Source organism: Nannobrachium achirus (assembly GCF_963921795.1).
Source record: "Nannobrachium achirus genome assembly, chromosome: 19".
NCBI classification, from domain to species: Eukaryota; Metazoa; Chordata; class Actinopteri; order Myctophiformes; family Myctophidae; genus Nannobrachium; species Nannobrachium achirus.
In genome coordinates, this window is record NC_137826.1 from 11,509,607 (window position 1) to 11,531,329 (window position 21,723).

The 21,723-nt window shown below is 41.1% G+C and overlaps 1 protein-coding gene across 2 annotated transcripts in view; it reads right to left on the minus strand.

Annotated features, from left to right (window-relative positions):
- Positions 1 to 7,822: 7,822 nt before the first annotated feature.
- The window catches only part of ap2b1 (adaptor related protein complex 2 subunit beta 1), a 34,264-nt gene continuing 20,363 nt past the window's right edge, over positions 7,823 to 21,723 (minus strand). Inside the window, exons 14-22 of one of the 2 annotated variants that reach the window (XM_080749002.1) lie at positions 16,875 to 17,076; positions 15,100 to 15,141; positions 14,514 to 14,672; positions 13,423 to 13,568; positions 13,014 to 13,143; positions 12,812 to 12,896; positions 12,343 to 12,429; positions 10,446 to 10,600; positions 7,823 to 9,868 (exon numbers count right to left, since the gene is read on the minus strand). In XM_080749002.1, coding sequence (XP_080605128.1) covers positions 9,794 to 9,868; positions 10,446 to 10,600; positions 12,343 to 12,429; positions 12,812 to 12,896; positions 13,014 to 13,143; positions 13,423 to 13,568; positions 14,514 to 14,672; positions 15,100 to 15,141; positions 16,875 to 17,076 — 1,081 coding nt within the window. In that variant the 3' untranslated portion in view covers positions 7,823 to 9,793. The remainder of the gene's footprint in view (positions 9,869 to 10,445; positions 10,601 to 12,342; positions 12,430 to 12,811; positions 12,897 to 13,013; positions 13,144 to 13,422; positions 13,569 to 14,513; positions 14,673 to 15,099; positions 15,142 to 16,874; positions 17,077 to 21,723) is intronic. The other variant, XM_080749003.1, reaches the window with a different exon arrangement.

Genomic DNA, 21,723 nt, shown 5'->3' on the forward strand with positions numbered 1-21,723 from the left:
GGGGGTCCTGGCAAGATCTTTTCAGATGGGGGTCCGTGGCCAAATGGAATCAATTTGGGGGTCCTTGACATGAAAAGGTAGTAGGCATACCTGCTCACATTGGACTGGGAAATAAAGGGAGGATTTCTGGGATATCAGCAAATACCCTCAACACCCCCACCCCATATAACCCATACTGCAGATGAATAGAATATAAATACTATATATAGGCTATGAAATAAAGTAACGCATTGTGAGCTTGTAGCTCTGCTATTTTCAACAACAACAAAAAGAATACTTGTGCATTCTGCATAATGAGTATACTTTCTACTTTTGGTGCATTTTGATGCCAATACTTTTGTACTTTTATATGAGTACATTTTGAATTCCAGACTAGTATTTTTACATTGCAGCATGCTTGTAGCTCAGATATTTTCAACAACAAAATAATAATAATACTTGCGAAATGGGACATTCTGCATAATGAGTATAGTATACTTTCTACTTTTGGTACTTTAAGTACATTCTGATACCAATACGTTTGTACTTTTATATATCAGTGTACATTTTGAATTCCTGACTTTTAGTTGTAACAGAGTATTTCTGCATTGCAGTATTGATACTTTTACTTAAGTGACATGATCAATAGGCCTATTGGTAAATTGTTAAGTAGCTAATTGTTTGAGGCACTTCGTAAATTAACTGCAATAAACTTTAAGAAACAACCTTTTTTTTGTGAGTGTTGGCAGGATCAGGGGCTAATAATGGACAATGTCTTAAAAGTACTACCATGCATCATGCACAGGCCTATTCTATTGATTTGATTAGATTCAGCTGGGTTGCTTTTTACATCATCACTGTACTGCAGGTCAGTCTTATATTCAGCCTGCCATTGTTTCCCCCCTGCTGTGGTTTTCCAAATGCACAGCAATGCCCACAACGGCGAGTTTTATTAACCAACAAGGGTTGGAAGTGGGGTGTGCTGCATGGCCATAGATATATATGGGTCAGTGACGTGACGCCCCAAAAAATGTGTTTTTAAAAAAACTTTAAATTGCAGGCATAAAAGTTATTTACTTTTGTTCTACTCACTCTCAACCTTATGGAAATACATTTTGTTTTTAGATATTTTATTGGAATCAGACTTTATTCAGCAGTTTGTTGTACTTGTGCCTAAAATCGTCATATGGTGTGACATGAAAATAATTGTTCATAAAATGAAAATGGAGTACATCTTTCTTAAGTTACTCACTTTATCAAAGTCCTTTATCATAACTAACCAGTGATCCACTATAGTTTTTTGAAAATTAATTATATCTGTATGTTTTTTTCATAATCGACACTCTGTGTGAGGCCCATGTTCATGATCTTACAACATATTTTAAATGTATTCTGTCAAAACTTTCTCTAAAATTACACAAATATTTGTGACTCTTCCTGATAATATTCTCTATGTAATGCATAAACATTTTTTTGGTTTAATCATTAATAAAGGTATGATTTTTCACTATTTGGAATGTCACACCAAATGATTTAGTGTCACACCGTATGATCATATCTTCATGTGTCAAAGCAAACTGTGTTTAACCTACCTATTAGTGAGTACTGAACTTTACTGATTGATTAAACAATTACCCAGGATAACATGGCCTTAATATTTCTGAACAGGATATTATTGTAGGGCTTTAACATGGGATAAGAAAGAATTGTAGTAGTAGATGGATGATGAGGATGTGCACAGGATTGCTACACACACCTAAGTCTTCTGCCGGCCCACGGCAGAAGGATCCTAAAGAGACAATAAGGCGCATAGCCACACTTGGAGCCAAGGCAACATTTTATTAACACCAATTAGTGGAAACAGAACTCAGCATTCAGGTAAATTGCTTTTTTCCGAAGTCTCCTGAACTTGAACACAGCATTTTGTGTTGAACAAATGTAATTAGGAATCATGACATTACACCACATCTCCACAACTCCAAAAATAGCTGATCTACAAGCTCTCGCAGCACAACGTGTTGAGAGCTTGTAGATCAGCTATTTTCGCTAGTTTTGTCTCGGGTCCTACCTTAACACTGTCCACTGTCCAGTCCAGTGAGTGAAAGTACAAAAGTATTAGATCAGATTAGATTATACATTTAGACTGTATTGTACATCAGCCAGTCGTATTTGGTGAGGGTAGCAAACCGGCTGCCTTGTTGTGGTTCTGCTATGCCACAGACAACCTCCTGCTCTTCTTAGAAAATGCAGTCTCGCCCCTTTGGCTCCTCTCTCCTTGCTGGGTCATTGTTTAGTTTCTCCCTGTACTTTCTCGTTCTCTCAGCACTTGTCATTTTCCAGCTGACAAAAGAAAATGGAATGTATAGTTTAAGACAAAGAGAAAATATTGTTTAGATTGAAACAATATGTTAAGGTTTCTGTGAAGGGGTTTCTGCTCTGTCTGATGAATTTGAAGTATCACTGAATGAAGCTAAATTACATTTTATGTAAAAATGTTTAAAACAAATGTTTAAATGTACAAAAGAAACATGGAACTTTGTTATTTATTGTTATATCTGTAGTTAAATACAGTATAAATCATATGGTGTGACAATCAAGTCATATGGCGTGACAAGCAGACATGTCACACCATATGATTAAGTGTCACACCATATTACTGTTTTCTCCATTTAGGTTTACCTTGAGGCTACTATGTACACATTAGCATGCTAACAGCATGCTAGCTATAACAAAGCAGCCTAGATCTACATGGAAATATGACCAAAACTTCAAATAACTTAAGCTTTTTTTAAAGAAAAGGTGTCACACCAAAAGACATCCAGAATGGTGAGTTTGTCAACGTTTCAACAAGATGGCATTTCATGAAAATGTTAAAATCATAACTCACCTCAGACACCTGTCTTGCAGTTGTGCTGGGAGTGCTGAATAGCCTTACAGAAGAAGGACCTCTCTAGCCAATAGGTGTCCAAATAATTGCCTGTTTAATTCTTCCAAACTAGTGTCACACCAAATGATTTTGGGTTGGGGGACAAAATGTTTTTGATCAGAAATGACTGAAAACATTATGCTTTGACTTTGAAAAGATATAGGCTCAAAATAGACATTTTTTTTTGCCTAAATTCATTTTCAAATGATTTTTAGCAATTCTTTTTCTTAGTTTTATTCAAGTTCCCACTTTGAGAAACAAGGTCAGGACAGTCACACCATATGAGTTTTGCCATGTTTGGTTGAAGATTCTGAAGAAATGAGGAATGAAATGTTTTAATCTTGAGTAAGTTCACATAAAGCTTAATGTCCTGCACAATATTCAGAAGGTTTTTGACAAATATATTTTTTATTTATACATGTTTGACACCGAGGACAGCGAAAACGTTACGTCACGTCACCCACCCATATAAAGGCTAGATAGCTCACGCCCGCTGTTGGCCAATGGGGACTGACGACGCTACAGGTCGGCCATCTTGGGACAGGACCGATCGCCCAGTTTAACATTCATTTCTATAGTGCATGAACTATTTAAATGACCAGAGCTTGCTCAATTTTCAACCTATTTTGAAACGGATTGGTTTGTTATAAACCTAAGAAACGTAGCTACGTTACTGTATACTTAGAATAATTATAACCATGGATTTCCATATGAAATAACATTAAGTATATAGGTAAAGTAAAGCAATTAGCTATACACACTGTATTTATATTGTAAATATAACATGTAATAGTTCCATTATTAGTAATATTTATATTATTTAATACATTATGTATTAAATGTATCAATGTATTTATTTAATATAAAAAACTGTCTCATTTGGCTTATATTTATTTCATATAAAATAGTCTCATGTTGCCATTCTGTAAAATATGAGATTAGAGATGGGGCTTCAAGGTTATTTTATTAAGGACATAACAAAACCAAATAAACCTCTTTTTTAACTAAAATAATACATTTTATTTCAGCACTGCAACTGCAAGTCATTTCCCAATCAGTAACATGACCAATCCTCCCCTCCCTCTGAAATCAGACCACTAACAGCTAGACGAGTACATACATAATATATACCAACTATAGTCATAACAGCAATAATCATGATATATAAATAATCTTTTTTTTTTGTGTTAAACCCCATGCTGCACAGGTAGCTTTTGGTGGCCCTTGATATTGAAGTAGGCTACATGCAGTACACCTGTTTGAAGGTTCAATGGACCAATATTGTATTGAACAGCTCAACAATGATCAATGAGGTTGGGGGTTAGACTGGAACTGTTGGGGGCTGTTGAGAGGGCGGTGGTGTGGCAGTGTAGAGAGACAGACAGGATTTACCATCATCAAGTATACCTGTAGCATTAACTGAATAGCAAAATCACAGTGGGTTCCTTTTCTCAGATGGCATTCAGTGCACTACTCATGGGCTCATACGTTCTTGCTTGGAGTCAACTTTAAATGTAAAGCCTAAAAAGGAGGTAAACCAGACTCAAATACATTCATTGGGGGAAAAATGACCCATTATTTAACATCTGCATTACTTACAAGAAGACTACACAATTATAGAATGTAGAAGAATGTTTTATTTGATCATTGTTTGCCTGTTATCTCTCCTATGGTACCAGATCAATACAGCATGGAATTGTGGATGAAATGTTTCCATACATATATATATATGTTACAGTATGTTTGGGTAACTCAGGACGTTCATTGTAAGAGCGCTTGTTTCGTTCACCACACACTAATCACCACCAGATGGCGACGACAGCCCATAGACAGCCATTCACTAGTGCAGGCGCTGACGTCACTCGTTTGCGACTCCCTTTCTTTATTTACTAGCCTAGCTGGGCGGTGTTTAGCCATTAGCTTAGCCATTAGCTTAGCCATTAGCTTACTATGAGCGTTTATCTTGGGCTTGCCCAGGCCTTACGGCCTGGGCATAAATATAACGATTGCATTCACCACGGCTTCGTAACTCGCGCGGCGCTCCGCCGGCCGCGCGGCCCTGGCCCGCTCTTCGCGGCCACTCGCGCCTGCGGCGCTCGGGGGCGAAGAGCAGGACCAAGGTCCGCTGGCCTTCGCGCCGCTTGCAATGTCGTGGACAATCGATGGGCTCCGCCTGGAGGACGTTGTTGTGGGCGACCGCTTGTTCCGCCCCGTGCGGCACCGCGAGTGCTCCGTTTCTCGGCCGTCCTGTTTCTCTAACATCCGGTGACATATATATACACACATATATATATATATATATATATATACAGTATAAACCACTGAGGAACATTGGCTCGAAGCCAAAATTAGGCTTCCGTATGTGCACACAGAGTTTCAGCGAATGGCCTTTAAAAAGGACTGTTTTGGGTAGTCATTTTAGCAATATGGTGCAGCCTCAGCTTAAAAAACAGGGACATAACTAACTTCATCAGTGTATGGTGGTGACTGTCAATGCCTGAGCAAAAACACATCCTCTGAACCTATCCTCCTATCCTATGGGCTGTTTTCATCTGGATTCTGCAGATGCCTGGCGAACGACCCACTCTGCTGCCTTCACCATGCCTTCAGAACAGATGGTATCACCAGACCTCCATTGCTTTTCAGGGTCAGCAGGTGGTAGCTCTTGTCCTTACAGGCAGATTCAGCATCGGTCACAAGGCTGGCCCGGCAGACATCACAGGACAGCTTCTTCAAAGAGCGTCGCACAACAAATCCTGAAATTAGCAGTAGACAGATTATTATAATATTATTAATATTATTATTACCCCAATAAATTTACCCCCATTGATTCCGGAAGGGGACCCAAATGCATTCGTCCCCATCCGGAATCAATGGAGGTAAATTTACTATAATCATTTTTTTGTGAAGAATGTGACAAACACAAAAAGAAATTATTGAACTCAAGTCTCCATGGTGTGAATAATCTATATATAAAAAAGTCGTTTTGGGGGTGAACTACTCCTTTAAGGATTTATGTAGGATGTATGTAGGCCTATGTACACTATGTATGTATGCATGTATGCATTAGCCTATGCAAACTTTGAGAATAAGACAACCACAATAAAAGAGTTAAAAAGTGTGTAAACAGGTGGTAGAAATATTTCTAAAAGCCAGGGTCAACAACACTCTTGCAATGTTATTATCTCACAGCCCTGTTGTTCCTGTGAAGCAGAACTTGTATTGTACATAATGATTATCCTAATTATAATATAATATTGTCATATTTGTGGCAGGTGATCCCACAGGTTCCATTTGGATAGGCCTACTCCTTTCATTGGAGCAGCCATAGGCATTAGGCAGCAAAACAATCAGGCATCTTCACAACAGACTTAAGTTCACATACAGTAGCCTAGGCCTATTTCTGTAAACAAAAAGCCAGCAATTCCCTGTATCAATGTATCTAAATGTAAGATATTTTTAACAAACCAAACCGCTTGGAAATCATGTAATTCTGCCTCTCCCACCATTGTAACTTTGCTGTCAACTTTGTAATAAGATATAGGTCTAGCTCACACTCACAGCCTCTTTCTTGTCTCTTAGCCTGCAGCTAAAAAATACAACAATATCCACACAAAGAAATGTAATTTAGACAAAAGATTAGTTGTCATGAAATCGTTATTGGTCTCAGGAAAACCTGATAATATTTGAAAATCTCGATTGTTGTTGTCTTGATGAACTTGTGCAAGCAGCCATGTCACTTAACTATGCTGCATGCTCTTTTTTCGAAATGAAAAGCTTCAATTTCAACATGTCAACCAGCCTGAGCTCATAGCCACGCTAATAATGTTTGTAATAATCCAAACCGTTAGTAAATCGGTCAAGATTTCAGAGAGTAGAGAGTATTTAAGTGTGCAGATCACTCACCTTACAGGCACAATACAACGGCAGGACGCGGGGGATGGTCCTGTCCTAAGATGGCCGCCAGTGAACGACGCCGCCGACTCCGCCTTGCGCCATCTAGCCTTCTTATATATATCTATGTGCATGGCTGCCACGGCCCACAACACTGATGGGGCTGTTAAGTATGACATCATTTTGTAGGCAGAGGAGAATTTCTGCCCCCAGTTTCCGTGAGTCTTTTTACTATTTACACATTTTTCTTCTCTTTGTTGTTGAAAGTTAAGTGTTAGAATTATACTTTAGTCGTTATTTTTGTCTCGGATCTGTTGAAATAGCGAGGGACAGAAAATGCTCTGGGGGCAGAGTTCTCCTCTGCCTACAAAATGATGTCACGGCTTAAAAGCCCAGGGCTCCGAAGAGGAGAGGAGTAAGTTCCCCAACACCAGGGACGTGCTGGCCATTGGGAAAAGCGGGACAACTCCCGAATGGCCGGTTCATTCCCGGCCGGTCCAGGACGGCCATTAGGAAAAAAATACAAATAAAATGTCGGCCTTCGTTCCATTTTGGGGGCTGGGCGGCCAACAAAGTAAATCGTCACTGTCGGGCAGAAACCTCGTATCTCCAAGTTTCAAATTTGTAATTTTTTTCACAAAGCAAAGCCCTGCTTCATCATACAAGGCTGTTGCACAAAAGTAGTGAAAACAGCCGATCTGCTTGTAGATCGGCTGTTTTCACTAGTTTAAATCATTATTTAAATGATAAATACTAAACATACGGTTTTGGACATACAAGGTTTCCACCCGACAACGATGAAATATAACTCATGTAATTGGCCCACTGGCTTGTCACTTTGTCACAAATCTTTGAGTAGCAGCAGTGCTATAGGGAGAGATCTCTCTTTATAGCGCGCAATGAGGGCCTCTCCAACTCTTTCCTGGGCTGAATCAGGGGCCCAGCACGTCCCTGCATTTGAACTTACCTCTATTACAGACAAAAAGAGTGTAATCCACACATTGTGATACATATAAATCGGGATACTTTATTGAAGTAAAAGGGTGTACAGTGACAAGTCTGAAAAGAGGAAAGAACTACAACAGGCCTGTTTACTGTACTGGGAGAAAAAGAAAATCAACAATTTCATCAGATGCCAAGATAATTCTCTCTAGACATTTTATATTGCTGGCTACCATTTTAGATATAGGCTACTACTGTGTGGTGGTAAAGTTAAGAGAAAGTGGTTTAAAAAAAATCTGACTTTGGAGATGTGTGAGAGTTTGTGGCAAGAAACTCCAATTTTTCAATTAAGTAATCAAGCAGCTTACAATAGCTTAATACACAAAAAGCACAAGTAAATGGTGTCACAAACACAAGTGATACACACAAAAGCAGTTATGTGTACATATCTGACATTTCAGTACAGTACCAATGTGAAAATCCGGTACACAATGTTCAATAGTACCAACGGTGGACTCACTTAAAGGGAATACAGGCCAAACTTAATTTAAATTACAGCCTACTGTAGATTAATTTGAATTTTATATTATTATATTTTTATTGACAGATAAAATTTGACTGAACAGGAAAAAGGTGACAGAACAGGGAAAAATAAAGGATCAATACATTGATCAATAAGTATGTTAACAATGTGTTAACGTTCAATAAACCACAGATTTACAAACAATGTAAATATTGGGAGATAGTGAACACACCATTAGAGTGAGTATTTGGACCTGGTAGTTTGATTTTGCCCATGTGAGTGTCCATCTAGCCTGTATGACATTAACTGCATCAGCATGAAAAGGGGGTGAAATCATGGATAGTGCATTATAAAGTGTAGAATGTTTCCTATTCACAACTGGTACAATTATACTGCACAATGATAAACCAGTAAAGATATATGGAGGTAGAATCAGGAAGAATAGGATGACAAACATAGCTACGTACTGTACTGTATGTACACTAGCTGCACCTGTCGCTGCAGTAGACTGGGCAATTAAAAAAACAAAACAAGGATGAGGCATGAAATTGTCAGCAGCAAAAAACATAACGCCACTGATATGCAAACAATAACATAAGAAGAAATAAGCAAAAGGAATGGCACTGGTGTGCAAATGATGACAAAGAAGTGCAAGAACAGGAATGGCACTGATGTTTAAACAATAAAGAAACGGGGGGGGGGGGGGGGGGGGGGGTGGCACTCATGTGCAAACAGTGACAAAGAAATGTAAAAAGGGAATGGCACTCATGTGCAAAGTAAGTAACAGCGTGCCTTATTTAGTGGTTTGCAGAGTGGTTCCAAAATCAAATCAGGGCAATCACTCCACCATAGGCATGTTATTATTGGCTCATGTAGTATTTGCTGCATTTCCACGTTGAAACTCATTCTGTTAGCAAAGTGTTCAATAAAACATAGCAGATGTCACGCATGGAATATTCATAGAATGGATGGAGATCAATTTACAGTACTATTAAAACCAGAATAAGTATAAAAAAATAAATCAAGAGGAAATAGGAGCATCTCACAGTAAAACAATGGCTTTGTAGATGATCTTTTTTCACTTGACTAGAGCTTTACCATCAATCACGTCTTACAACATTAAGACATCTAAGTTAAGGATGGAATGGGGGATATAACTTGTTTCACATTGGTAAATATCGGAGTGGGGTGCTGAACAAGTGCACTGAATAATACAGGTAAGTACCAAAATAAAGGAAACACCTAAACCAATGTGTAAAACTCCCATGGGACAATACCATATAGTTGTTTCGATATTTGCTATACACTGTACATGGCTTTAGACTCCAATGCCATCAGCAGAGGTACAGTGTGCTTCACCATACATAGTTAAATCCACATTCTGCTAATGTGCATAGCATCCGTCCTTAACCATTGAGTTTCATTTGTTTTGGTATCCACCTGTAATATCAAAGAAAGCTCAGCTCTGCTATGTTCTTTTTAAGGGGAGATATATAGGATGCAATGTGGCATTAGGACGAGGAAAGGGCTCAGGCCTTCAGGACTGAGTCGTACACCTGGTAGACATACTGGGACACCTCAGGGGCCCGGCACTTCAGTGACAACTACAGAGAGACAGAGAGAGAGACGGACAGAGAGAGAGAGACAGAGACAGAGAGAGAGAGAGAGAGAGAGAGAGATCAGAGGATGTGAGAATCCGAAAACGTCTCTTTAAAAAGTAAACTAATGACTTCCTGGAGTTCAATTTGTGCTATTTTTTCACTTTACTGAAAGTACACAATGACCACTTAATAGTAACTTAGTCACATTATAATGCATTATACAATTACTAAAATGTACCACCCCAACTATGATCATTTAAATACAGTATGATGATTGCCAAAAGAAAGAATATACATTCCCCTGAATATTTCCAGATGATCAGTTTCGTAATACTACTAATAGTAATAAATATCTTTCAAATAGAGTTACATAGTACTGCAAAACAGATAAAATGATAAAATCATATGAACATAAAATAAAATACAGGCACAATCAAGCATCAAGTAATTGAAAGGCCAATGGGCTTCGTGAAGTGAGCAACGTAACTGATAAATCTATTGTCCCATGGCATTGTAAGTTATATATTGTCTGTACACTTCTCATAATTGACAGTTGTTGAGAAGATGTCAGCACCCTTACCGTGTAGTTGGGATTGCCGGGCTGAATTCGAAGCTCAGCCAAGATCCAGATGCCATTGGTGAGTTTGAGGGACTGGTAGAGCATGTCCTGTCCCTCCACGTTCCTCTTGGCAATAGTGTAGATATTGCTGCTCTGCAGCTTCCCCGACACAGTATCTACAAGACCAGAGTCAATGATTCAATACTAGCACACTACTGTATATCACCTGGTAAAGTTGAACATTCAGTTCAATGAATACTCAGGATGTTTACAGGGAATGCGAGACTGACACTATTTGGGGACTAGTCTGACTCAACTGGACTGGTCTAGTGGGATTACATGTTACATTACTGTTTTGAGACACATTACTGGTCTAATGGGATTTCAACCACACATGCTACAACTACCAGAAAACCTGACGGTGGAGCCATTGTTGTTCTGCGGTTTATGTGCTATAGCAAGACTTCTAAGAACTGCAGCCATTGCGTTGCCATCCACTCAGCTGTTAGGATAAACACTAGCCGGCTTAACCCATTAGGCCTAGAATTATTGAATGCTTTAACCAGTGAAAAATAGCAGATATACAAGCTCACAGCGCGGCACCGAGTGCCGCGCTGCGAGCTTGTAGATCTGCTATTTTTGAATAAAAGTCGTGAAAATGTGTGAAAATCTTTGAATATATGTATTTTCAAAGCGAACGTTTGTAACTCAAATTTTGCTTCTGGGTGGTCCCTGGAACGAAATATTTTGAGATGGGGGTCCGTGGCGAAATACATATCATCTTGTGGGTCCCTCACATGAAAAAGTTTGAGAACCACTGACATAGTAGTCTCTCAAGAACAGACTAACTGAGCTCCAGTTAAGTGAAAAGGACCTTTTCTTTGACGATGGCTGGCCAGATTGCTGACATAGAAACATAGGTTTTTTTTCCAAAAATCTTAGAAGGATTCAAAAGACACTTATAGAATCGGGTCAAAATTCAAATTTTCACGATTTTTCAAAAATAGCAGATCTACAAGCTCGCAGCGCGGCACTCGGTGCCGCGCTGTGAGCTTGTATATCTGCTATTTTTTTATATTTAAAGCATAAAATATTGCGTCATAATGTGTTCAGGCCTAAATGGGTTAAGAGACGCTTCTGAAAGGAGGGGGTTTGAGGCCTCCTTCAGGCAGAGGAGAAGTGAAAGGTCACCAAGACATGCATGTGGATGGAGAGAGAACAGAAGAAAAACTAAATCAAGATTGTTTTCTGACTACAGCGATCTCTGTGTGTCCATCATTGTTAAAGGGTCACTCCACCACTTTTCAACCTATGTTCATATAATTGGTCCTCACTCAAAAATAGCTTTTCTTTTTTTTCTTTTCACAGAGGAGGGCTGTGGGCAGGTCAGAAACCCATCGTCTTGTGACATCATCGATTGCCAATCCAGCTTATAGAAACTGCAGGCTTTCTATTCCTGAAAAGTTGCAATTTTAAAGTGGAAGCCATTGTTCTCGCGATAATAAAAATCGAAATATTTTTTTCAAAAATATTGATTACATTTTTTTTTTTTGGAAAATGATGATGTCACAAGACGATGGATTCTGAACTTCCCACAGCTCTCCTGGGAGACTTGGACTGAGTAGAAAAAAATTGTGATATTTTATCATGAACATTAGTGAGGACCTATTATATGAAGACAGGTTGAAAAGTGGTGAACTACTCCTTTAAGCACCTCAGCAACAAAACAACTGGTAACACTATAATAACTATTGTTTGTTCAAACAATTGTTAATTAAAATGCTAATAAAACAAGTACTGCATGTACTACAAAGTAAATAGGGCTGCAAGTACATATTCTATCTAGATACTATATTGTTTAGGCCTGCCCTCATAAGATATTTCCTACAAAGACTATAAGTTTTACAGAAAGACATACCTGCATTTAGGTGACACTCCTTAATCTGGTACTGCAGCTCATTTTCATTGGGGATGTCCTTCCAGGTGGCTAGGAACACCTGGCGCTCTGTAAAGGAAAGGGACAACACGATGAGAGCAATGAATGAGGCACAAGCAAAACCCTTTCCCCTGAGTATTAACAAAATAGTAACTGAATTTAGAGTTGGGTTTAATATAGACTTTACAGTGATTAAGAAGGATATCTAGCTCATTCCATCAAAAGATGTAACAAGCGGCATTAAATCTCTCTCTCTCTCTCTCTCTCTCTCTATAATGAGAGAGAGTGAGAGATTAGCAGATAAATAAATAAAATGTTATAGTGAATTTGAATGATAGTGAACATGAACCTTTCGGTTTGGCACAAAGGTTATGGTAAGGATGACTTTTTCTTAACACATGTGATGGTGTGATGGTCAAAATAAAGATGAGACACTGAAAACTCGTCATACCCATTTTTCCATCTTCTACAAAGAATATATTGAGAGGAATAAGCCCACTGAAGTAGAAGACATCTATGTTGTTCTTCACTGCCACCTGTAGATGTGGTAAACAAAACCGTTATATGAAATTGACATTCATAACTAAAGTCTAACCCCATTCCATAGGAATGGTGTTCTGTGTGTGAAAACTAAGTGCATGTTAAAGGCATACCTGAAGATTATTGAGAGGGTCCATCTTCATGACAGGACCGATGGTGTTGAGAGGAAGGGACAGTTCGATGCTCTGACTGGGCATCAGTGGAGTGTGGACGGGCAGAGGGCTGGTGGGTATCATCCCAAAACTAGACACACAGAGCAACCACAACATCAATCAGAGATGGGCTTTCAATCTGCAACCATTGTCGGAGATTGAAGAGGTCAAATTATATTCATGCTTATGCAAGAGGGTTAGGGTTAGGTTTTGTGTTATAATCCTGTCAGCTATTTGTCTACATATAATTTATATGACTTAAGGGGTTAACTACACACTATATGATGATGGAAAATGCTGTTTCAGTTTGTCCCCCAAAATGGTTTGTTTTACATGTAGTTTATATTACTGAAACTTTATGCACACAAACCTATTCTTGTTGAACTGGACAGCGAAGTCAGTCATGTGTTGCAGTGCCTTATTGGTAAAGGTCATGTCCATATACATGTGGCCTTGGCGGCGAGAGAAGGTTCCAGAGATTTCTAGCCCCTTGGCTTTCACTGCTGGCAGCCACACCTAGTAAAAGGGACCAAAGAAATACTCTTAAATCTATCTAGTATCATAACAGGAATTCTGATAAATGTACAACCACACTTTGCTTGCTTAACCACAAGAACCCTAGTGTCCCTATACTGGGAATGTCATAATGGGTGAACATTCGACAAATAGAACATGTTGTGGGCTTTTTTGTAGATGGGCTATGTTTAGCAAAGAGATTTGATGTAGATGGAAATAGACCCCAGAGGTCAGGGAAGTCAAGGAAGTATATGTGTTCAGTGGTTAAACACGTTTACACTTTAGTTTACATTAAAATCCCTTCATGGTCAGCGATTTGTGACGGCCACGGATTCTTATTTGTGCATACCATTTCCCTGCATCATTTAGAAAACATAAATGAAGACCCTAACCAAAGCAAAATTATTTATGTCCCGAGCCGAGATTGCAAAATACATGGCTGACGTGCTATCCAACCAGCCAGCAACACACCCCTGCATTAATGCTGAAAAATATCATGTGACTGTATCATAGTTAACTCACTTACTGCCAATTAAAAATGCCCTCGAGTGGCATTAGTGCCAGCCCTCTCCATAGACTTCCATGTAATTTGTAGTGCACAGATCATGCACACCCATGCACAGATCATGCACCATGTTTGTGCAGGCTATTCACAGCTTTCAAACAAAAAAAAAAGATTGGAAATCCGTTCAGGCATTCTTGAGATAATAGCCATTATGTTTTCCTAAAATGTAAACAAAGATGGCTGCCATGTTTGATAGATGGGGTTGCTATGGGGGTTAAACATGCAATTTCGCGATTTCTATCACGCCTACTACATTTTTTGGGGTCCAAAATTTAAAAAAAAGTAAAAGTCGCCCAAAGTCGCTTGGCAGGGAAGCCCATAGTGAGAAAGTTGCTCTAAAAGTCGCCTGGCACTGTATGAGTTAAGCTGTGTGAACTCACAGTTTTGGGTGCCGTGTAGCCTCCAGTGGTGATGGCCATGCCTGTGGAAAGCTCAAACAGATCGTTGAGACCGCTGCTGCTGACCGCTGCTGCAGGTGCTGGCGTGGGAGAGGGTGCAAATGTGTTGGGGACAGACGAGGGGATAAAGTTCTGTCCCACCTGAATCAACAGACAACACACACCAAATGTCAGCATCAAAAAGTTACCTTCAATGTGCTTGGCTGGCACACCGGAGATTTCAACAAGCTACAGAGAGGATCTGAAATGAAAGTGGATCATTCAAGTTAAAAATCGGCACTGTTGACAAGCGTCTGGTGAGCTACAAATTGTGACTACTTTCACTAATCATCCCAAACTCCAATCCCATACTGACGAGAATAACTTCCCTGTGAGGTCCCCACACCCCAATCAAATGCCGTGGAAGGCCAAAAGGTGCGGCGGCATGCGGAACTGGAGTGACACTACATTAGGTCATTCAGCTCCTAGGGTGGCTGTCTTTGGTGGGTTAAGAGTTCAAGGCTAGCAACTAAAAGCATGCAGCATGCAGAGAGGCGAGCAGGCGGCTAAAGGAAAGGGCTCAACTTACTGCTGGACTTCCCCCAACACCTCCGCCCAGGTCTCCCCCGAGCTACAGGAGAGAGTGAGAAGAGAGGCGCCCATAGCCAGCGTCCAGAACAACAAAAAGACAGGACAGATGGATAACAGAGACAAAGACAGACAGGGAGACGTACTTAGCAACAGCAAACCACCATTAGGAGGGTCCCTCACCTCATGGGAAAACATTACCTCCACATATTGTTAAGACATGAGGATAAGAGTACAAATGTGTCCAAGCTGTTCCATCAGTTTGGAGAAAACAAAACCTGAATGTTAAAGGTGGAAGTGGAAGATTATCAAAATATATTAGTACTGTGGCGTGAGTGAGTGAGCTAGATGTCAAAGGATAGAACTGTCAAAAGGTCTGGAAAATGGCCTGAACGCCCCACCAAAATCCATTTCTGGAGAACAATTCCACCTAGAAAGTAATCCATAACTATTTGTATTAGATGCTTTTTTGTTGTTTATTAAAGTAATCCTAATAGAAACCACATTAAAAAATATTATATTTACTGAATATACCATAGCCTATGATCGCAACACCTGTACACCCTAATCCAGGGGTCTTCAACAGGGGGTCCGGGACCCCTAGGGGGTCCTCAGAGTTACTACAGGGGGTCCTCCAAATCTTTGTGAGATAGAAACTTTTTTTTTCCTGCGAACTTTAGCCAAAAATAGCAGATCTACAAGCTCACAAGGCCTCGCGCTGCGAGGCGTTGTGAGCTTGTAGATCGTCTATTTTAGGCAAAGGGGTTTAGTTTAGAGGGGGGAGAAAACAGACTAAGTACAAAGTGAAAGGTCAGGTTTATATAAGTATTGACGGTTCAAGTGGTTAAATATCTGAAAACTCAAATTGACATGAATCCAAAATACACTGATTGTGCTGTCAAATGATGAAACTATATGGAATATATGAACATGTTGTGGGGGTCCCAGCTTCATCTCTCTCTCAACTAAGGGGTCCTTGGCCTGAAATGTTGCCCTAATCTAATCCTCCCGTAGAGAACCTCCCTGTCCCCTTATCGCCTGACGTCGCACAATATAATGATGTGGAAAGTAAAGAAACACAAGTTAATTCAGTCAAACAGCTGATAAAAGTTTTGTTTGTATTAAAACTTAGTAATGTGTTGTTCATGCATGGGAGCTGTAGATCTTGCTGTGGTGTGCAAGCCATAGGAAATAATGGATTTTAAAGAGAAGAGGTGGACTCGTGAAGCTGGGCACAAAACACCCTATACTAGCCAGCCAGTGCAGAGCACAGCTTGAAAGCAGGCAGGTACTTTGCTTTATGAAAATCTAAACTGAACCATCTGCTGATATTGCTAACATTTGTGACAGATTGCATTTGAACATTTCCAAAAGAGAATAACAATAGAAACAGAATAAAGTAAAAGGATGCTTTTATAAACCCGTTTAGGCCTGAGGCCGATTCTAAAAACACCTTCTAAATCCTGACCTAGGTTTTCTGAAAAAAAAAAAAAAAAAAAGTAATTTCATTAACAAATATTTAAGAAGTAGTGAAAATAGGGGATCTACAAGCTAACAACAAGATTTTACAAGTTGTGAGCTTGTAGATCTGCTATTTATGGTACCGGGCAAACCTCTAATTTCTCCTTTGGGTCTCGACCTGAAAAGTTTGGAAACCACTGCTGTACATAGCAGTCTTGAAAGGAAAAAAAGGTCCTAACTAGTTTAATAAGTTTGTGGTTGTTACATTAGGATCCAATTCTATACAGAGAGAGAGAGTGCGTTCCCGACACCCACCAGGCTGTCGAGGCCTCCTCCCAGAAGGTCCACGGCACCCATCTGCATGGAGGACTGCTGGGGGACGTTGACGGGAGGGCCAAGGTCCAAGTTGAGCAGGTCTCCCAGGAGGTCACCCTGGCTGGGGATGATGGTGGTGGCCTGATGCTCCATGGCCGGGGCGGCTGGCCCTCCACTCACAGGACTCTCACCTGTGTCAATACTGCCGTGGGAGAGAGCGCATCATTTAAGAACATCTCTGCTTAGGGATGGGTGATTATGGATATAGTGCGAAGGTAATATTGTATTGTGACGAATACAGTTATTTAACTTTTTTAATTTTCACACATCTTCCAAAATAGCAAAAATAGACGATCTATAATAGTCTCACAGCATGTCACACTGTGACGCGTTGTGAGCTTGTGGATCGGCTAATTTCGCTAGATACAATCCCAGAAGATATCTGCTCCTGCAGATCTCAGTAATGCTGATATCAAATTCAGGGCTTTTGGAGTATATCAGGATATATTTTTTTCTATTTTTTTTAGGCCACAGAAAAAAAAGGAGGAGCACGCTTTCTGATTCATGGTGGACGAACCCTAACCATTAGAAGGGCTCTATGATGTAGCCTCTAGCACCCCATTCAGGCTTTGGTACACAAAATATTAAATCTAATAGATTCCAGGAAGATCCCTATTGATTTTGGTAATAGTGCCACCTTCAGTGAATATGAAATATGGCCACCCCCTTTCTCTATGAATGGAGTACAAAAGGAATCCAATGTAAACAAGCCATCGCGCTTCCTTGGGTTTAAATCCTATTAGTTGACCTTGTATCTGAACTGTACCCTCCTGTGCTGTTCTTTTCCTATGCAAACTTCTAATAAAGTATTCAATTAATCAATCCACAAATCTGCCTCTATTAATTCATTAATAATTTTACATTTTCTTTAGCTGCAGTAGTGAACGTACTATGGAGGCAATGTCAGCCAGTTCTAAATACATCCGGTATGGTTGTGTCTAAACAGCAGCACAGCCTCCAGGACAGGGCTGTAAAACTAATTGAAGGTTGCGGGCCGGATTGGTCAAAATGCGACTTCATGCAGGCTGGGATACTTTTCGTCAAAGCTAAGAGGCACTCATGCCATGCACACACACAGAAACACTGACATCCATGTTGGTAGTGCATGGTTTTTATATACTGTAATGCTTAATTGTAGAATTATCTAAAACCAAACTGTAAATATTAGTGTTGGGCAAACCTTTCATTCCTCTATTGCTGTATGTCTAGAATCCCTAAACTGGGCAACAAAATTACAACACACTTTAGTGGTATTAGTACAGCCGAAAGATAGGAAAAAGAAAAATACAGAATCCTAGTCAAACCCAGGGCATCCCAGGTAGACCCATGCCTGGTAACGTTACTCACACCTCTTGATCCACCCAGACCTGAGCACAGTAGGAGCGAGATCATTTAGCGACCTACAACCGGGTCGCGACGTGGTCGGTAGTTTTCAGCGACCGGGTCGCTAAATCGAGCGACCGGGTCGCTAAATCACCGACCGCGCCGCTAAATCGAGCGACCCGGTCGCTAAATCTACCGACCTGCCTGCAGTTTTAGGTCGGTAGATTTAGCGACCCGGTCGGAAGATTTTGCGCCCCAGTCGGTCGATTTAGCGACCCGGTCGCTCGCTTTAGCGACGCGGTCGGTGATTTAGCGACCCGGTCGGGAGGTTGCGTGGCAGGTTAGCCTAACTGAGGTAACGGTCGGGAGGTTGCGTGGCAGGTTAGCCTAACTGAGGTAAGGTTACTGAGGTTAGGTTTAGGGTTAGGGTTAGGGTTAGGGTTAGTAGGTCGGTGGAAGCGACCACCGGTCGGTGGATTTACCTACCCGGTCGCTGGATTAGCGTCCCAGTCGGTGGAATTAGCGTCCCGGTCGATGGAATTAGCGTCCCAGTCGGTCGATTTAGCGACCCGGTCGCTCGCTTTAGTGCCGCGGTCGGTGATTTAGCGACCCGGTCGCTCCATTTAGCGACCCGGTCGCTCGCTTTAGTGCCGCGGTCGGTGATTTAGCGACCCGGTCGCTCCATTTAGCGACCCGGTCGCTCGATTTTGCGACCCGGTCGCTGAAAACTACCGACCACGTCGTGACCCGGTTGTAGGTCGCTAAATGATCTCGCCCTCTCTCCCTGAGCAACGTGCAAAATACGCTATGGCAACTGGAGGGGCTGTTTGGCTCATAACAGACACCCCAGGTTTTATGGGCTCAATTGCAGGGTGCACACACTGACACGCATGCACACAGGCTGCTGGGTTAATTTGAAAAAATCCATATTTAATTTCACTGTGTACAACCGTGTCATCCTAACTACCGATCTTAACTCTTATACTGCTTTGAACGTTCCTGTTCGCCCCAATTCTTGAGGTCGAGTAGGGCCAATACGGGCGTTCGTTCGTTTGATGTTTTTTATGGATTATGATAAAAGACGTCCTTGCGCAACTTTTGAATGCATAATTGGTCGTCAGTGTCGTTTTGAGGACAGCCGGAAACCTTTCATAAAAAAAAAAAGTAAACAGACTGTCCTGGCTCCGCCTGCCCAGAGCGACTCTGCACCAGCCTAGCTGCCAGGGGCGTCAATTGGGTATGGCAGGGGTATGCAGCTGCCATACCTTGACAGGGGGAAATAATAAAAAAAATACTTTTCATCGTGCCTGTTGCTAAGGTATGGCAACATGACTGGTGTCTTCACCAGACACCAGTCATGTTGCCATACCTTAGCTTGTTCTGAACTGACGCCACTGCTAGCTGCTAGCAGCGTTGAGGGACTATATTGTTTTATGCATCGGGCTGTTAGTAGAGAAAGAGAGAGAGAAACGTTGGTAAAAGCGATCATTTTGTCGGAAATCAGTTGTTTTATAGTATTAGTAGTATAGTAATTGTAGTAGGTAGTAGTATTTAGCAGTACTAGAATATTGAGATGTATTAGGCCAACTCAGCCTCAACTTGCTGGTATCATTCCGCCGAAGTGCGACCCTCCCCCCCTGGCCGGAGCAGCAGCCAGCAGCAGAGCAGATCCACGGATAGAAACAAACTTTGTTAGAATTAGGATTACAAACCTACCCGCGTTGGTGACTCAGGACCAGGCAGCGCCCACGAATGGTGGTGGTGGTCGTGATGATGATCATGATGATGATGATGATGAAGAAGAGAAAAAGATCTCTGTAGCCGTTGGTATTGAAGATAAAAAGATTGAAGATGGTGCCAGTCGCGAAGAACCGGGGTCCAGAAGTGGATCAAGAGCCTCGTGATATTGTGGAAACCGATCCCGACGGAGCTCGACCCCCGTGTAGGATGGATCCCCCCGCCCGGGGGCTCACATCGCCGCAGCAGCAGAGACCCATGTACCGCCGCCACCGCCGCGAAGAGACAGACGAACTGGGCGATTTGGCCAATGAAGAATGGCTTCCGCGTAGAGACCCCTCGGAGAACAGAGGCCACGATTCTACTGTCCAAAGTAAGACTTCCAATCCAGTGCATGTATGTATTGTATAGTTGTATACTGTATATAGTTGTATACTGTGTGATAACAGAGCATCCGTGTGGAACTGGAAGCCTGGGATGGGGGGATGGTCAGTGATCAGTGAGATAGGGTAACGGTTTTCCATTGCGACGTGTTGCCACTCCGACATTGGGATCCGGTCTAGAGCCCGCCTACTGCATCCGGCTATTTACACGTACACATACATGCAAGAAATGTTTCCGTATCCGGACCGGATCAGTAACTTGATCCAAGCAGTTAGGATCCACGTGCTTGGTTTGTTTTTGTCGCTACTCAGGACACACGTGGAGTTCCTATCACGCGCGTGCACGTACCGCGTGTAGTGTACGTGCACTGCACAGCCTACTAGGATTATTTGATGGGAATTTAGGATTTATTGGCTTAGTTTGTGTGTGCGTGCGTACGATGTGTGTGAGAGAGAGGGAGAGGTTTCTTTTTATCGTCATCATCATCATCATCATCATCATCAGTAGCTGATGATGTAGCTTTTCAGTTCAATTCAAAGGAGCTTTATTGGCATGAGAAAACATACGTTTACATTGCCAAAGCAAGTGTTACAAATAAAAACTGTTGAAAATGGGGAACATATATACAGTTGGAGGGAGTACAGCTTTGTGTAAACAGAGCTATGTTGCATTGTGACATTTTATATAGGTATACAGGGTATAAAGGGAATTTCACTGTGACAGTAAATGCATGGTAACTATTTACTATAACTGCATTTTATGTTATATATGAACTTATTGTAAGTCATTTGCTAAATGTCAAAATTGTAAATTGATTTGTTTAGATATAAACTATTTGATATTTTCCTGGCTATGATTTTAGATGATGAGTCGACGATGATGATGAGCCTACTTCTTCATTTCCACATCGTGGAAAAACAAACTTTTTTCTGTAAATCAGACTTAGCACCATGCACATGCTCACATAGACATCAAAGGGGGCTTGAGCCCCTGCCCTTTTATCCATCTGTAAAAAGTGCCCTCTCCAGACCATGAATGCTGTTTTTACATAATTACTATATATATATATATATATATATATATATATATATATATATTTGTGTGGTAAGCAGGAAGTGCATAGAATGTTAGAGAGGCAGGGGTTGACATTTCTAAAACGGCCTTTTGATGAAAATAGTAGGCCCCCAACCTCCACGCATTCTGCTGTGACGCGTTGTGAGCTTGAAGGTGTACTATTTTTCATGTATTTTATAGTAATTATGTATTTGTATAATTTACAGATCGACCATGGGCTCGTGTACGAGTTCAGCAGACCCGGTGGAGCCCTTCCGGAGGAGCCTGGCTG